Here is a 17845-nt window from a genome sequence, read left to right on the forward strand (position 1 = left end):
CCCCCATCCCCTAAAACAAAAAACCCCTAAAAAAAAAAAAAAAAAAAGGATTCACTGGTCTTTGCCATTTAAAGTATCACGCAGATACTGCTGTGTGGACGACGTCAGGCCCCGACCTGTGGAAGGCGAGGGAGGGGCTCACCAGAGGGGTGAGGTGACAAGACCCAGAGGCAGGTGTGCGGGGCAGAGTCTGAGGCAATGGCTAGGCAGTATGTCCGGAGGTACATCGTGTTGGGGTGATGTCTATGGGCCCAGTTGTGGAAGGCCTGGGATACCAGCGTATGAAATCTGGACTCAATTCTCCAGGCAGTGGGGAGCCATTGATGGTTCTTGAAAAGAGACATAGCATGATGTCTCTCAAGTGATGAGTGGCCCAACAGACAGAGGCACTGCTGCGAGGGCAGCCTTGGGGGAAGGGGGTGGGGACAGGAGGTGGTCAGATGCAAGACTGAGCGGGGAGGCCCCAGGAATGGATTCCGGGAAAGGCTGAGGCATGCTGTGGTGTGGCTCCCAATGGGGGAAGGACCGAGAGCCCCTCTAGGGCCGTCCGAGTCTGTGCCAACGCCCGGCTCAGGGTTCTCGCTGGGGGCTCAGTGTTCTTTCCTTCATTCCTCCTCCCAGTACTACTTCCTGTGGACCTCTGACTGCCATGTGAACTGGGGAGATGAGGTGAGGTGTCCACAGGTGGTTGGAGGGCAGATGTGGGTTTGAGGGCGTCCCACGGTGGGGCGGCTGAACGCGGTAAGGTGGGAAGCACGGCGATGGCCCCAAAGCCTTTCCTGAGGTTGGCTAGGTTCCTCAAGGAGAGTGAGGGTACAAGAAAGGGGTCAAGGGCTGTCCAAACCCAGGAGGCACAGAGCCACGGTCCCCAGGGCTCTCTCCTGCCGGTCTCCGCCATACCCACACAGCCTAGCCGCTAAGACCCAAACCGAAGGCGCTGGTTGGATCCATTGGCTAGATCCCTCATGGCCTATTGATGGTTTAAGTCCTAGACCTGGCAGCTTGAAAGAGAGGCCAGGTGTGTGTGGGCGCATGCCCAAAATCCCAACAGAGGGAGAATGGAGAAAGGGCTGCAGTGTGACCACACCCCTATGGAAGGGGTGCTTTCTCCCTATCTCTCTGTAACTGTGTTTCTCCACTGAGCTCATGCACCTGCTGGCAATGTCTTTTTAAAAATGAATGGCTCCTGGGACCAGCAGTTAGCGTAATGGCTATGTCTCTGGACTCCCATGTAGTCGACTGTGGTTTGAGACCCAGACCCAGTGGCTTAAACTCATGCCGGGCGCATGTGCGTGAGTGCCCAAGATCCCGAGAGGAGAATGGAGGAGAAGGGATTACGGCGTGACCATCCCCCCTGGGGGATGATTTCTCGCTTTCTGTCTCTATGTCTCTCTCTCTCTTTCTGGTGAGTGCACACACCCTAAAGCAAAAACCTCTCCAAAATAAAAATTAAAAAAGAATGACTCCTATAAATATTTAAAACATACAAATAAAATGTCTTATAAATAAGAAAGAAATTGAATGACTCCTAGACAGACCAAAAATAAACAAATCTTTCTAAAATAAAAAATAGTAATTAATGAAGGAAAGAAGCCAAGCACGCTTTCCCCGGCGGGCAGTCACCACGGCCATGAGCTACTGCTGTAAGCTAACCAAGCCGCCCGATCGCATCGCATGGTACAGTATGGATGCATACCAGGGAGGGAAGGTCGGGCTCCGCAGCAGGGTAATAACGCAGTCAGCTCTCAGCCAGGCCATGCATTATGGCCGAGGCACAGGACTTTGGTTCACATCTGTGCTTTTGAACCAAACTCAGAAATCAAAAAAGAACAAAATTCTTCTACCTGCTAGGATTCTAGTAATTAAATTATCCACATGAGAAACGACTCCAAGCACAAAATAATCATTCCCCAGGAGCTCTTCAGTCGTGTCTCAGGCTCATAAAAGTGATGAGAAGGTGTCCCCAAACGGACTGACTCTGTGCAGAGTTCCCAGCCCCCCGCACCCACCCCAGAGGGATTTAAGCAGAAGGGAAATTTCCCTCCCTCTTGTGTGGCTGCTCTGACCCCTCTCCTCCCCCAGGTCCTCAGGGACCCAGTCTCCTTCAGTGTGGATGCTCAACCAACCTCAGGGTTTTGGTCCAGCCACCTGCCCCTCCTGTGAAGGGCACAACCTGGAAGTTAAAATATGTCACTTCCCCCCTTGTATCCCTTAGCCAAAACATAGCCACACCTAGCTGCAAGGGAAGCTGGGAAATGTGGTTTTTATTGTGGGCAGCCATGTCCTAACCAAAAGCCAGGGGCTCTGTGGCTGTGAAAACAGAGGTGTGGAAAAAAAAGGTAACATAGGAGGTGGGGGGGGGGGGAAGCGGGTGGTGGTGTCTGGCCCTCATACCAGACTAGAACACGACCAAGCAGGCAGGGACCACAGGCCCTCCTTGGCAGGTCGTCTGTGACCCTGAAATCCTAGTACCAGGCCTGACTGTTGGCTGTAGCCTGCGGGGTCCTAAGGGAGGGGCCAGCTCTACTCACCTCCTTTGTCTCCCTGTGGGCAAGGCCCACACCAGTGCCCACTCCTGACGGCGACCATTTACCAAGGGCTTGTTCTATGCCAGCCCCTGCTCTAAGCACCACCCCAGGGTCAGGATTCGGGTGAGTGAAGCACCTGCCTTGGGGGCAAAATGAAAGGGTATTCCAGAAAAAAAAATCAGTGATCACGGTAAATTTTACACCTATGCATTTAGACATATATGAGTAATATATCGTAGGTGTGTGCACATGCACGTTTAAGGTGTTTGCCATAGTGTACATGCACTCACCAGTGAGAGACACAGGGAAAGTGAGAAATCTCCCCTTAGCAGGGACGGCCATACTGCCATCCCTTCTCCTCCATTCTCCTCTCAGGATTTTGGGCCCACACACACGCACCCGGTGTGATTTTTGAGCCACTATGTCCAGAACTCAAATTCAGTCAGCCATGTAGTCGTCCAGTGCCTTAATCACCATGCAACCTGCTGGCCCCAAAACACACACACACACACACACACACATATATATATATTAGAGGTTTTTGCTATAGGGCACGTGTGCTCGCCAGACAGACAGAGAGAGACAGAGAGACAGAAAGCGAGAAATCACCCCCCAGGGGGGATAGCCACGCTGTGATCCCTTCTCCTCCATTCTCCTCTCGGGATCTTGGGCACGCACACACACACACGCCCGGCGTGAGTTTTAAGCCACCAGGTCCAGGACGCAAACCGTGGTCGACTATGTGGGAGTCCAGCAACATAGCCATTACACTAACTGCTGGTCCCAAAACACATATATTTTTAAATAATTGAGAGGGTTTTTTTTTAGTATATTCACTGTGTTATATGCCCAAAACTATCCCACTTCCAGAACATTATCACCCCAGAAAGAAACTATATACCCACTAGCCATCCTTCCCATCCTCCCCGCCCCCCCTCCTGGCAGCCACTAATCTATTTTCTGTTGTGGTGGGTTGGCTTATTCTGGGCATTTTGTAGAAACAGAATTAAATATGTACAATATGTAGTCTTTTGCAACTGGCTTCCTTAACTTGGGATCCTATTCTCAAGGTTCATCACATTGTCAAAGGTATGAGTAGTGTTTTCTTCCTTCTTACCAGATAGGATTCTTTTTTAGTGCCTCATAGTATTTAAGTGCCAAACGGATGGAAGTTCTGCATGTTGTCTATCCGTTTACCAGTTGACAGGCATTTGGGTTATTTGTGTGCACGCTTTTGTGTGGAAATATGTTTTCATTTCTTTTGGGTTTATAACTAGGAGTGGAACTTTGGGGTTATATGGTAACATAAGTAATATTTTAATATAATGTTTTTTAAGTAAAAATGCAAAAAATTAATGATGAACAAAAGATCGACATGTTAAATGAAGGCAGGGTGTGTTTCATGATCCAACCAGACTGTGTGCTAGGAACAGTCACTTCCAACCAGCTCATGGTCTCCAGCCCCCGTGAGTTCAGGAGAACTGACAGTGGCAGCTCAGAGGTCTACGGAGAGTCATGGTGTTGTTTGTTTTTTAGACAGATTTTTGCCGTACGGTGCATGCGCTCTTCAGAGACACAGAAAGCAAGAAATCACTGCCAGGGGGAGATGGCCATGCCGCAATCCCTTCTCCTCCATTCTCTTCTCAGGATTTTTGGCACAAATGCACATGCGCCTGGTGTGAATTTCAAGCTCCTGAGTCTGGGACTCGAACCGCAATCAGCCATGAGCGAGTTCAGCGCCTTAACCACTGCTCCACCTGCTGGCCTCTTGATAAATACCGTTAGGAACACTCATTTTTCCTTTGGCCTCAGGCCTCAGTTTGGCTCAGCACAGCCCAGTCACCTCGCCGGTTCATTTAATCCTGTGTCCTCTGCACCTCGCTCTCCAGCGTCTGCTGGTTTGAGGAAGGAAGTTAGACAGCTGCTTCTGGGTGGGTCTCTGAGCCAATGTGATGGGAACCTGATCAGTCCAGCAAGGAGCAGCCGCAGGGAGGGACAGGGGAAGGGGCTGGGACAGGGCTCGCTTAGCCCAGCCCAGGTCACTTTCTCAGTTCCTCCTCTAAACCCTGCAGTGCCTCAGGTGGCCCTGAGGAAGCTGATCTGGGGACGCTGCTGTCCTGAGAGTCATGGGTGACTGGAGACGTTCCTCTTCCAGGGTGACCGTCCCCACCCAGCACACCACTGCCTGCTCGCCCTGCCCACTCACTGCCTCTGCCTCCTTCCTCTCCCAGGGAAGCCCTACGGGGCCGACGACTTCCTGCCCGTGCTCATGTATGTGCTGGCCCGCAGCAACCTCACGGAGCTGCTCCTCAACGTGGAGTACATGATGGAGCTCATGGACCCCGCCCTGCAGCTGGGGGAGGGTGAGTCACCCCAGCCCATCTCCGGCCACCCCGGATCCAGCACACCAGGGGATTCCAGGTGACCCAACAAGCACCTGCAGAGTGCCAGACCTAGGCTGAGCCCCGGGACATGAGTGTGAATATGAATCGTATACAGCCCCATCCAGGAGTGGCTTACAGACTAGGAGGGGGAATGAGCCCGTCAAGAGGTGGCTTTACTGGAATGGTGGGAAGCTCAGACTGTGCAGTCAAGGAAGGCTTCCTGGAGGAGCTAATACCTAAGCTGAGCTTTGAAGGATGAATAGGAGCCCACCAGATAAAGAAGAGGAAAGGCAGTCTTCACAGACGGAATGGCAGGAGCTGGTAGTGTGAACGTTGAAAATGAAGTGACCAGTTCTTAGACAGGGCTGACTCTCAGGGACCCTTTGCCTGCTGTTCATTCATCCCTGGGTCAGAGCCTCTGTCAAGGGGAGGAGGAAATGGATGAGTAAGGAGCCCTGTGTTCCCCAAGGGCAGCAGGCGGAGGGCGGTTTGCTCCAGTGCACCCTCGGTTTCCCTTCCCCTTTCCTCCTCCCACCCTTTCTTCCCACCCACCTAGTCCCAGCCACCCCTCACTAAGAATCCCTTGAGGTGCTTCCGGCCCAGATATTGGCTCTGAGAGAGCCCTGGCTTGTCCTCCTAGACATCAGCTTTGAAGGGTGGAGCGAGACTCAGAAGCCCCGAATGTCTCTTAGGGCTTTGTGGGTTTTGAGATGAGCTGACCCTCTTTGCATCTGCTTGCATTTTTAGTATGTTTCAGTCTCTAGGGTGACTGACGAAGCTGAGCTGTGAGATCTTGGCAACGCAGGGCGTGTGCTACAGCCTTGAAATTTGCCTATCTATAACTTTGGCTTGTGGCTCTGGGACCTCCAGATTTTTTTTTTTCTCTTTAGTTAACTTTTTTTCCCTATAGTTGAAGCAGCTTGTCTTCCAGGAGGTCCAGGAATTTAGGAGTGGTCTAGCTCTGTTCAACAGTGATTATCTACCACCTAGAGTATCCATTCATCCTCTCACTCATCCACTCATCCATGTGCCCATCCACCTGCCCTTCTACCTCTCCATTTGTCCATCCATTCATCCACTCACCCATCCATCTGCCCATCTCCCATCTGTACATCTACCCACTCATCCATCCACCTACCCATCTACCCATTCATCCAGTCATCCACTCACCCATCCATCTGCCCATCTCCCATCTGTACATCTACCCACTCATCCATCCACCTACCCATCTACCCATTCATCCAGTCATCCACTCACCCATCTACCTGCTCATCTACCCATCTGTCCCTCTGTCCATCCACCCATCCACTCATCCACACCCCCATCCATCTATCCATCTACCCATCTGTCCATCTATCCACCCACCGTTCTCTAGTCCACTCTACTATCCACCTACCCACCTGTTTGTCCATCCATCCATCCACCCACTCAACCTCTCATCTGCTTACCCACCCACCTACCCATCTATCCATTTTCCCATCCATCCACTCATTCACTCTCCCATTCACCTACCCATCTGTCCATCCATCCACCCCACTCATCCACTCATCTACTCACTCACCCATCCACCCATCTGTCCATCTATCCATCCACCTATCCACTAACCCACTCTCCCACCCACCTACCCATCTTTACATCTGTCCATCTATCCACACACTTATCTACTCTCCCATCCACCTATCCCTCTGTCTGTCCATCTATCCACCTACCCATCCACTCATCCACTTACCCACCCACCTGTCCATCTACTCATCTGTCCATCTATCCACCCTCCCATCCACTCAGCTACTCACTCATCCACCTATCCATCAATCTGTCTGTCCATTCATCTATCCACTCATCATCGATCTGTTCATTCATCTACCCATTCATTAGTCTATCTATTCATCCATTAACCTATCTATCCACCCATCCATCTACTCATTCATTTATCCATTTATACATACATATTAATACATACTTACACACATCTGCCCACCCATCTATCCATTTAGTCATCTGTTCACCCATCTCTGTCCATCTATATATCTATCCATTCATCCATCCATTCATCCATTCATCCATTTACCCATCTATTAGTCCATCCACACATCCACCCTTCAGTCCACCCATCCATTTATTCATTGATTCATTCACCCACTCTCCATTCTCTCCATCCATCCAACTACTCATTGATTCACTCATCAATCTACCCTCCAATACATCCACTCTCCAACCCATCCAGCCATCCAGCCATCTACCCACCAGTCTATCCTTCCATTTACATATCTACCCATTCAACTATCCATCTGTCCATTCATCCATCCACTTGTCCATTCATCCATCTATCCATCTATCTATTCATCTATCTAGCCATTCATTTGTCCATCCATACCCACCCACTAACTCACCTATGCATTTGCCCATCTATCATCCACACACCTATCTGTCCATGCAGATACTGTGCTACAGCTCAGGGCAAGACAGGTGAGGCTGATAGCTTCATGAGAACGAATGAACGCCTTATTCTGCACCCCGCAGTTTGAGCCTTCTGCCTTCTCAACCCGATTTACCCAGCTCTGAGTAGGCACATGAAAACATCAAAGGTTGAGCCCTACCAGCCTGAGAGCAAAGGCCAGAAGCGAGTGGGAGGCAGTGAAGATCAAGGTGTGAGCAGAATTGGCTCCCTGCCCCAGTCCCTGAGCACCTCATTTTCTAGGACTAGCCCTTAAGAGAGACCCCAGCCAACCCAGTGCTCTCAGCAGGAAAAAAAAATGCCTGCCATACACATACCCTCTAAAGGCTAAAACTTTCTCATCAAAAATTACCACAAAAATGGGGCCAACAGGTGGTGTGGTGAATAGGGTGCTGGATTCTTATATGGCCAACCACAATTCATGTCCCAGAGCTGGTGGCTTGAAAAATATACTAAGCACATGTGCATGTGTACCGAAGATCCTGAGAAGAGAGTGGAGAAGGGATTGCAATGTGGCTGTCCCCCCTTAGGGGGTGACTTCTCACTTTCCTTCTCTGTCTCTCAGGTAAGTGCACATGCTCTATGGCAGGAAAAAAAAAATCACCACAAATAGAATAAGATACTAACAGTGAACCAGGGATAGTGTTCTCTCAAATTGGTATACTGAAAACTTACAGACTGAGGACCAGAGGATGGCATAATGGTCGCATTGCTGGACTCCCATATAATCAACCACGGTTCAAGTCCCAGACCCGGCGGCTTAAAACTCACACCAGGCACATGTATGTGTGTGCCCAAAATCCCTAAAGGAGAATGGAGGAAAAGGGATTGCAGCGTGACCATACCCCCGGGTGATTTCTCGCTTTCTGTCTCTCTGGCTCTCTCTGGCTCTCTGGCGAACACATGTGCTCTATAGCAAAAATTTCTCCAAAGGGGGGGAAAACAGAAAAAAAAAAAAACTAACAGCCTTAATATATAAAAAGCTCTTACACATCAACAGGAAAAGCACTAAGGTTTATAAGTACCTGGGCAAAGGCCATTCACTCATTCACTCAGCAGCTAAACTGGACTTCTGCTTTATGCCAGAAGGTCCTCTCCTGAGAGCAGGTCCTCTTTCTCACGGAGTTCCACCCCAGTGAGATAATGGGGCAAATGAGCAAACAAGGCGATTTCCCATCTGATTACATCTGACAGATGGCAGAAGGGGAGTAGCCTGGAGGGCTGGAGACTGGGCGGGTGGGACTCAGCAGACCAAGGAGAGCCCTAAGAGTGAACAATGAGCGCCTCCTCTTTTTGCTTTTTTTTCCTGTTGTCCAAATTTTCCACTGAGGGCACATGCTGGGGAGAAACCATTCAAAGTCCTGCTAAAGGAATGACACCCACCCCGCAGGGTCGTGGTGTCTAAGACAATGCCTTTGGTGGTGGTGGTTGCGGGCCAGGGTGAGGGGAGTCCTGTGCAGATGGCCTCACCCTGGCCATGTGACTCCCTTCCATCCTCAGCCTTAATCCTTGCATCAAAGCAGAGCTCAGGCCAAGCAGTGGAGAGCAGAGACAAGGAGCCAGCCTCGGGCCAGCCGCCCCTCCTGTGGACCTGCATCCCCCAGCCTACCTACCATGGCCTGGGCTCCTTCCCCCACCTCTCAGAGGGCCAGGGAGGGTGGGTAGGAGAGGCTGCTTCTTGCCCCACAGAGTTCAGGGATGCTTGAGACAGGGGAGGTCATCCCAGGGCCCCCAGACTCTTAGGAACTCAAGTTGCTGGGACCTAAGAGAATTAATACAGGGTGGAGTAAAAAGGGCAGTTTGGAGTCTGGATTTGGGCCCAATTCTGCCTCTCCAGCTGGAGACCTTGAGCAAGTCATTGAACCTCTCTGGCTCCGGGAGTGAAGACACTGGGCTAGACTGGGGGTTCAGGTTGTCTGGGCATGCTGGACTTCTTCGGGGTTAGCAGGTGTCTGTCTGGGCTGTTCGGACCAAATGCCACACACCAGGTAACTACTTCTCACAGTTCTGGAGGCTGGGAAGTCCACGATCAAGGCACCAGCAGACACAGTGTCTGGTGAAGACCCCATTCTCTGGTTCATAGATGGTGCCTTCTCCCAAAGTGGGAGGCAGCAAGAAGGAATCAGGCAGCTCTCTGGGGCCTCTTTCCTACGTGCACTAACCCCGTCATGACAGCAAAGCCCTCAGGACCCAGTCACCTCCCGGGCCTCCCCCTTAATCACATCCCCTTGGGGGCCGGGACTGCCACACACACATCCGGGTGACACAGACGTTCGGAGCACAGCACTCAGCAGGATGGGGGTGCAGGGGGCTCTGCCCTCACGTGTTTCCTCGTCCACGTGCACAAGTAGCGCTGGGTCCAACAAAAGTCTGCGAGCTCGAGTCCGTGCACTCTGGGACCTCCTCGTTCTTCCAGCCTGATCCGCGTGCCGTAATGCAGAAGAGGACCAGCCACTGCGTCCCGCTTTGCCGCAGGGGAGATCAGGGTCGTCCTGTAAGCAGACGCAGGGCCTGCGTGCTGGCTGATAGGGCCTCGCCTCCTTTCTAGCTTCTCTCCCCTGCTCCCACCGCTCTGGGAAATCATGTGGCAGACAGGGGCCTGGGCGGGGGCAGGGTCAATGTCTTACTAGAGGCCATAGGTTTTTCCAGTCAATGGACACGTTCACCCTGGCGAGAGCAGCTGGCTCCAGAGCTTACAGTGGGGGTCTTCCGCCACCTAGTGGTCCTCACAGGCACTGCATGCCTGAGGTCAAGGACCCAGCAGGCAGTGAGCAGGAGGGGCTCAGCCTCCCCTTCCCTTCACCTGAGGGGGAGGGGAGAGCCTCCAGGCAACCCCTTGAGGTCCCAGAAACACCTGCCTAACCGCCATACTAAGCCCTGCGCTTTACAGGCATCCGACTCACTTCATTTCCACAGCGACATTATGGGATTTACAGGTGAGGAAATAGAGGTGCACAGGACAGTAACTCGCCCCCTCCCAGGGCTGGCTGTTACAGGCCAGAGCACCTTGCTTTCTGAGTCCAAAGCTGAATTGGTTTTTTTTTTTTAGATTTTTGCCATAGGACACATGTGCTCACTGGAAAGAGAGACAGAGAAGGAAAGTGAGAAATCGCCCCCCAGGGGGATGAGCACACCACAATCCCTTCTCTTGTATTCTTCCCTCAGGATTCTGGGCGTGCAAGCACACCCGCCTGTTGTGTTTTTCAAGCCACCAGATCCAGGTCTCGAACTGTGGAGTCAGCCATGTGGGATCCAGCACCTTAACCACCACGCCACCTGCTGGCCCCTAAACTGAGTGTTTTTCATCGGCACACCTCCTCCATCACTAGCCAGGGAGACAGAATACAGCCAGGGAACGGCGCTAGCAAGAGGTGCAGACAGGGACTCTCAGGACAGCTAGGCCCGGAGGCACCAGGAATGGCTTCCTGGCCCACTCAGCTCAGCCCTACTGGAAAGGGAGGCACCACCTGAGTGGCTTAGTGACACTCTGACTAGGGACACCATGCCAGCCCAGTTCCTGTCAGTCCCAGTACACTCATTTTAAGACCATGTCTCTCCCTAAAAAATAAATATAAATTTAAAAAAAGGAGGGGGAGACTAGTAGTTAATGTAATGGCTATGTCGCTGGACTCCCACATAGTCGACCGCGGTTCACATCCGGAACCCAGTGGCTTAAAACTCATGCCGGGCGCATGTGCATGCGTGCCCAAGATAGATAGATAGATAGATAGATAGATAGATAGATAGATAGATAGATAGATAGATAGATAGATTTCTTGCTTTCTGTCTCTCTAAATAGATAGATAGATAGATAGATAGATAGATAGATAGATAGATAGATAGATAAAGCATGTCTCTCCCTGACACTGCTAGGAAAAGGTGGGTGACCCTGTGGCCATAAGCCCCTTTGTCTCAGCCCCCAGCCACCCCAACTGCGGTGTAAACTTTCCCACGTTGGTTGTAGAATTCATGGGGAAACGCGGGCGGCAGCATCCGTGTATCTTAGGGATGCTTAGGGTTGCAAACACAAGGTAACCAATAATGGTTTCAATCAAAGCAAGGGACCGATTTGTCTCTTGCGTCAAGACGTCCAGGGTTAGCACTGAGAAGGACAGCAAGCAGCCCTGCCTGCAGGGAGTCCCGGACCCTGCTCTTTACAGCTTTCCGCAGCATGTGGGCCTTTGTCTTTGCGCCTCTCACCTCTGATCACAAGACAGCTGCTGTGCCTCCAAGCTCACCTCTGTGTTCCAGGCAAGAGGAAGGGAAATAGGCCAGCAGGTGGCCTGGTGGTTAAGGGCGCTGGACTCCCACATGGCTGACTGCAGTTCGAGTCCCAGAGCTGGCAACTTGCTTTCTCTCTCTCTCTTTCTCTGTTCCTTTCTGGTAAGAAAGAAAGAGAGAGAGTGCATGCGAGAGCAAGCACTGGGCAGAGGAGCCAGACCTCATATGGCTGACTCCATCTCTAGTCCTGGCCTCTGTGGTTTGAAAAACATGCCCAGTTAGGGACCAGCGGTTAGCATAATGGCTATGTCGCTGGACTCCCACGTAGTCAATTGCAGTACAAGTCCCAGACACGGTGGCTTAAACTCATGCCGGGTACGTGTGCGTGCATGCCCAAGATCCCAAGAGGAGAATGGAGGAGAAGGGACTGTGGGGTGTCCATCCCGCCTGGGAGGTGATTTCTTGCTTTTTGTCTCTCCGTCTCTGTATTTCTGGCGAGCACAAGTGCCCTATAGCAAAAACCTCTCCCAAAAAAAAGAAAAGAAAAACACGCCCAGCATGTGTGCGTGCCCAAACTCCTAAAGGGATGGCGGCGTGGAGGAAGAGGCTGCAGTATGACCCTGCCTCATGAGGGTGCTTTCTCTCTCCCTCCCTCACGTGTACACACGTGCCCTGTGGCATAAAAATATTTTTGTACTTATGTTACATCTGTAAGAAATGTACATAATAATATAATCACAATTACGATATCCTCTGCAGCGTTTTTTATGTATTTTCTGGAACCAGCAGATGGCACAGGGGTTACATCGCTGGCCTCCCTCCCATGTGTCCAACCATGGTTCAAGTCCCAGACCTGGTGGCTTAAAAGTTACACTGGAGCCAGATGTGTGCCTGCCCAAGATCCTGGGAGGAGAATGGAGGAGAAGGGATTGCAGTGTAGCCATCCCCCTTGGCGGTGATTTTGATTTCTCACTTTCCCTCTCACTGTCTCTTTCTCTCTCTCTCTCTCTCTCCCCCCAGTGAGCGCACACACAGTAAGGCAAAAACCTCTCCAAAAAAAAAAGTACTATCTAACATGGTTTAAAGCATACCTAACAAGGCACACCCAGTGTGAAGTCTCCCACCCACCCAGTCTCCCAGACACCGGTCCCGCCATGAAGACATCCACGGCTCTCAGTTTCTTGTTTATCAATAGATTTTTTTTTTTTTGGAGAGATTTTTGCTATAGGGCGTGTGCGCTCGCCAGACAGAGAGAGACAGAGAGACAGAAAGCGAGAAATCACCCCCCAGGGGGGATGGCCACACTGCAATCCCTTCTCCTCCGTTCTCCTCTTGGGATCTTGGGCACGCACGCACACACACCTGGCGTGAGTTTTAAGCCGCCAGGTCCGGGCCGCGAATCGCAGTCGACTACGTGGGAGTCCAGCGACATAGCCATTACGCTAACTGCTGGTCCCATTTATCAATAGATTTTAAAACGTTTTAAAATTAATTTTATAATTGAAAACTCAAAGTATCATTTTTTTTCTTTTTCTTTTTCTTTTTTTTTTGCGAGGTTTTTGCTATAGAACACGTGGGCTTGCCAAAAAGAGAGGGACAGAGAGACAGAAAGCGAGAAATCACCCCAGGGCGGGGGGGGGGTGGGAATGACCACACAGCAATCCCTTCTCCTCTCGGGATCTTGGGCACGCACGCACACGCGCCCTGCATGAGTTTAAGTCACCAGGTCCGCGATTCAAACCACAGTCGACTACATGGGAGTCCAGCGACATAGCCATTACATTAACTGCTGGTCCCAAAGCATCTTTTTAATAATAAGCACATTTGGTCCTGCAGGGAGCCAGTGGCAAGTTCTGAGCAGGACGGAGGCCGGTGAGGGCTGGGCTTGCAGATGTTCGCGGAGGCTGCGGGCTGGCAGCGCAGGGTTGAGCTCCGAGGTGGACGTCTGGACCCAGGAGACAGACAGGCAGGACAGGGCTCCACCTGGAGCAGGTGGGCGGGGCCGGCAGTGCCAGCTCAGCCCCCACACCCTTGTCCCGGCAGGTTCCTACTACCTGACCACCACCTACGGGGCCCTGGAGCACATCAAGAACTATGACAAGATCACAGTGACCCGGCAGCTGAGCGTGGAGGTGCAGGACTCCATCCACCGCTGGGAGCGCCGGCGCACGCTCAACAAGGCGCGGGCCTCCCGGTCCTCGGTGCAGGTGAGGCCTGGCAGACCCGGCGTGGGAGTAGGCAGTGGCACCACGCCCAGACACTGACCACTGCCGGCTGGCTCTGGAGTGCAGCGCCAACTAGCTGCCCTGCCCTCCAGGGAGCAGGGATGCTGCCGCACCAGAGGAAGGCACCCCAACCCCTGGCCTTGGGTGCCTGCAACTCTGTGCCAGCGCGCGTGGGTGGGGCTAGTAAAGGACCTCCAGACCCGTGTTCCGGTTGGCCAGAGGAGGGGAGTGTAGGCGGAAAAAGCATTTAACTGGCAGGCCTTGCACCCACCCCACTGGGTCCTGTGCCCTGCTAGACCTGGAGATGTGCTTCTAAGTCATTCCGTTATGCTTAGGCCCTAGACATGCGCAGTAACTGCCAAGGGTCTCCCTGCTCCTTAGCTGCCACCCCCCACTAGCCCAGCTGTGCACCCCTCCCACACCTTGTCACTCCTCTTCCCGGTGCTGAGCACAGTTCCCAGTTCCGGCAGCTCAGCCTCTGCCCCTGCTGGTCTTTATATTTTTACCTGCTGTCACTGCCCACCCTGAAGACACTTCCGTTTCTCCACCCACTCCTCTTCAGATATCCCCCCACACATCCTATGTGCCCACGGGCCAGGTTAGATGCCCCCTCTGCCTCCTGCCAGAGCTTCCCCACAGTTACATTACCTGTGGCACACAGAACCCGCAGTGTATGGAGCTGGTGCCTCCAGGAGGTGTCATGGCAGGGCCCATGGTCACTGTCTCAGGGGCCACAAGTCCAGGGCCTGGGGCAGAGGAGGCTTGGGTATGTGGAGGATGGAGGGAGCAGGCAGCATCTGAGAGGTAAAACGCTCTGCAGACTCGAGCCTTGGCACCCAGAGCACACCAGACCTGAACCCCATCCCTGGCTTTCAAGATGGCCTGTCACAGGCAGATCCCAGGCCCAGGGGGTAGGGGCCTCAAGTTCTGGACCTGCCTCTGTACTAGCTTGTTGCATGACCCTGAGCAGCCTCTGTCCCTCTCTAGGATGCAGTTTCACCACCCACGCAGGCGGAGTGGGGGCCAGGTGGGCTGTGCCTCCCCAGCATGGGAGCATGCCAAGTCCATGCCCTACTCCACCATCCAGTCAATAGCACCTTGATAACTGTTTAATTGCTGGCATTCCAGGGAGAAAGGATCTCGTTTCAGCTTCTGTCAATTTCCCTGGTGTAAATACTCTCACCATGACTAATTCCAGCTCGGCATCCCTGAGCTTGGGGCTGGGAATGATCAGTGCAGTCTGTCCCCCACCCCACCCTCCCGCCCCCCAGGCTCCACACACCACTGCTCCGGAGCCTGCCATCCCCCACCAGCTCTGGGGAGGTGGACACTCTCCGATCATGCCTGGCCCAGCACCCCTTGCTCCCCGCAGGGGTTCCCGATGCTGAGCCAGGCAGCGCGTTAGTGAGATGACCACCACCCCTGGGGAGATGGAAGCTTAGAGATGCTGAGATGAGAGAGGAGGATCCCCCCTCAGCACCATGGCTGGACTTTGGGGAGGGCTCCACCCCTGCCTGCTCCTAGTGCCTCCTCTGCCCCCCAGGCCTTCAGTCCTTCCCTGGGGAGTGAAATCCTAGAGCCTTACAGTCAGCAGTGGGAAGAGTCCTCCTAGGCCTAAGGGAGGGCAAGGAGAGCAGGCAGCCACCAAGACGGGGAGAGAGTGGGCGAGGCTTTCCCCCTCCTGGAAGTGGCCTCCCAGTGAGACTCATTATACCTTTACCAAGCCTGCCACCTCGCCAGCACTCCCACCCTGCCCTGGGGCTGTAATGACCACTCTGCGGCTATAATATCCGTGGAGAGCTGCTGTTCCCACTGTGACCACACGGCGGCAGCCCTGTACACACCACGTCTCAGCCGCTCTCAGGGCTGCTGGGGAGGAGAGCTGTTCCAGGGCCCATCTAGCCGTCCGTGCTTCCTCCCAACCTGATGGGAGGGATGGGGTTAGCCCCAGCTTACAGTTGGCGCAGCGCAAGCACCCAGAAGTCAAAGTTGCACCGTAAATGGGAAGGGACTCAAAGCCAGGGAGGTCGCGGGGAGCTCCGGGGCAGGTGGAGGATAGTATGGGTGTGCTGTGCGCGTGTGTGCACGTGCTCCCGCCACCGTCCGCGGGCATCGCCCCGCCTTCCCACCCCGCACCACCTGTCCCCAAACTGCTCTCCTTCGCCAGCTCTCCTCCCCTTCCTCCAGCCTCCCTTCCCTGCCTGCTCCTCCTCAGCCCCAAAGGTGATTCCAGCCCTAAGGCTGGCTCTATTCCTCCTGCCTGAACTGTGGAATGCTGGGGATGGGGTCTGCACCCCCGACTTTATTTCTGGAGCCCTCCCTACCCAGCACTGCGCCTCACTCTCGGTGAGGAAGAAAGTGCACGAAGGAATGAATGGAAGCCTCTGCGCTAGCCACCAGGGGGCGAACGCACTCACTGTCAGGACCCCCGCTGAAATCCACCGGTGTGAGCCGGGTGGAGAAGTGGGGCTCAGAGAGGGAGGGGTGGCCCAGGACGCAGGTGCTGACGCCAGCTGCACGACACAACCGCTCCCTCCGCTACCCTTATCTACCCAGAGAGGCGCCAGCGCCCTGAGGCAGAGGTTCAGCCCAAGGGCCCCCAGCCCCTCCCAGGCCCGGCGTCGGTGGGAGTGACGCCGGCCCTCCCTCCCCCTGCAGGACTTCATCTGCGTGTCGTACCTGGAGCCCGAGCAGCAGTCGCGGACGCTGGCGTCGCGCGCGGACACGCCGGCCCAGGCGCTGTGTGAGCAGTGCGCAGAGAAGTTCGAGGTGGCGCAGCCGCAGGCGCACCGGCTCTTCGTGCTGGTGGACGGGCGCTGCTTCCAGCTGGCCGACGAGGCGCTGCCACACCGCATCAAGGGCTACCTGCTGCGGAGCGAGCCCAAGCGCGACTTCCACTTCGTCTACGGGCCCCTGGACAGTGGCGGGGGCAGCGGGGGGCCCCCCTGCCTTGTTGTACGAGAGCCCAACTTCCTGTGAGCCCCTCAGACGACAGGATCACCCGAACTGGCAGGGACGGAGGGGCATGGACTGGGGGCTCAGTCGCCCTTCCTGGCACTGGCCCGCACTTATCATGCAGATGCTCTCAACATCAACCACGTGCCACACACACTTCCAACACTGATGTCCAAGGTCATGCACGCCGCTCACTGAGCATGCCCAGACTAAAGTCTCAGGAGAATTGGGAAAATAACACGAAGAGCGGCCAAGGGTGCTTTCTGAGGGACAGTCATAGCACTGAGAGACCATGTTCTTTATTAGACAGAAAGGGAAACAGGCTGGAGAAGTTATGAGGTTCTCCAGCCAGCTGCAGCAAAGAAACCTTCCCTTGTTCACATACAGCTTCCCCCAACATTCCCTGTACCTCCTGCCCCCATACTGGGTCTTCCCAGGGAGGGACTGGGCTGTTTCCTCATGACTGGCCATGGGGTCCCTTGCTACAGCTGCTCCCGTGTCTCCCAGGTCAGACCTGGGATGTTTTGGATGCACCTAGCATCTCAGGAGCATCTCAGGGTGTGTGTAGAAGACATAGCTCCCCCCTTCCACCCCGCCCATCTCTACACTAGAGCCTGTCCTCAGCTCCCCATGTTTATAGCAGCTCCTGCAGCCAGAGATAGCAGGACCCGCCAGCCCAGGCCAGCTCCACAGAGACAAGGCCAAGCGCAGCCTCCATGGGGGAAACTGGCAGGACCTTCCCAGAGGGCACAGCCAGGGCTGCGGCAAGCATCGCAGGAGGTGCAGTGTCGCGGAGTTTAATAAAAGCTCTTTTGAAAACAGCTTGTCCTTTTCTGAAGTGGTTGGAGCTCTGCCCAGCCAGCCCGGGCCTGCCTTCACAGCCAACCTCCTTCCCTAGGTGGGTTCAGAAGACTCCCTCCTTGCCACCAAAGGTCTGTCCTCTGCTGGAACCTATCTGTCCTCTATGGCTGACTCTCAGTCTCCTGCATCCTGGGGGGCCTGACCTTTGTCTCCCCCTCAACCTGGTCCTCTTTCGCATCCCTCCATCCTTGGTTCTCAGAATTTCCAGCTCTGGAT

The 17845-nt window shown here is 53.9% G+C and overlaps 1 protein-coding gene across 1 annotated transcript in view; it reads left to right on the forward strand.

The window, feature by feature from the left end:
* RIN3 (Ras and Rab interactor 3) overlaps positions 1 to 17589 on the forward strand; it is a 146626-nt gene extending 129037 nt beyond the window's left edge. The window contains 3 exon segments of the mRNA XM_027774708.1: positions 4760 to 4891; positions 13632 to 13795; positions 16472 to 17589. Of these exon segments, the coding sequence (XP_027630509.1) occupies positions 4760 to 4891; positions 13632 to 13795; positions 16472 to 16792 (617 nt within the window). The 3' untranslated portion in view covers positions 16793 to 17589.
* Positions 17590 to 17845: the final 256 nt, after the last annotated feature.

The sequence above is a fragment of the Tupaia chinensis genome, unplaced genomic scaffold (assembly GCF_000334495.1).
Source record: "Tupaia chinensis unplaced genomic scaffold, TupChi_1.0 Scaffold000469_1, whole genome shotgun sequence".
In the NCBI taxonomy this organism is placed as follows: Eukaryota; Metazoa; Chordata; class Mammalia; order Scandentia; family Tupaiidae; genus Tupaia; species Tupaia belangeri.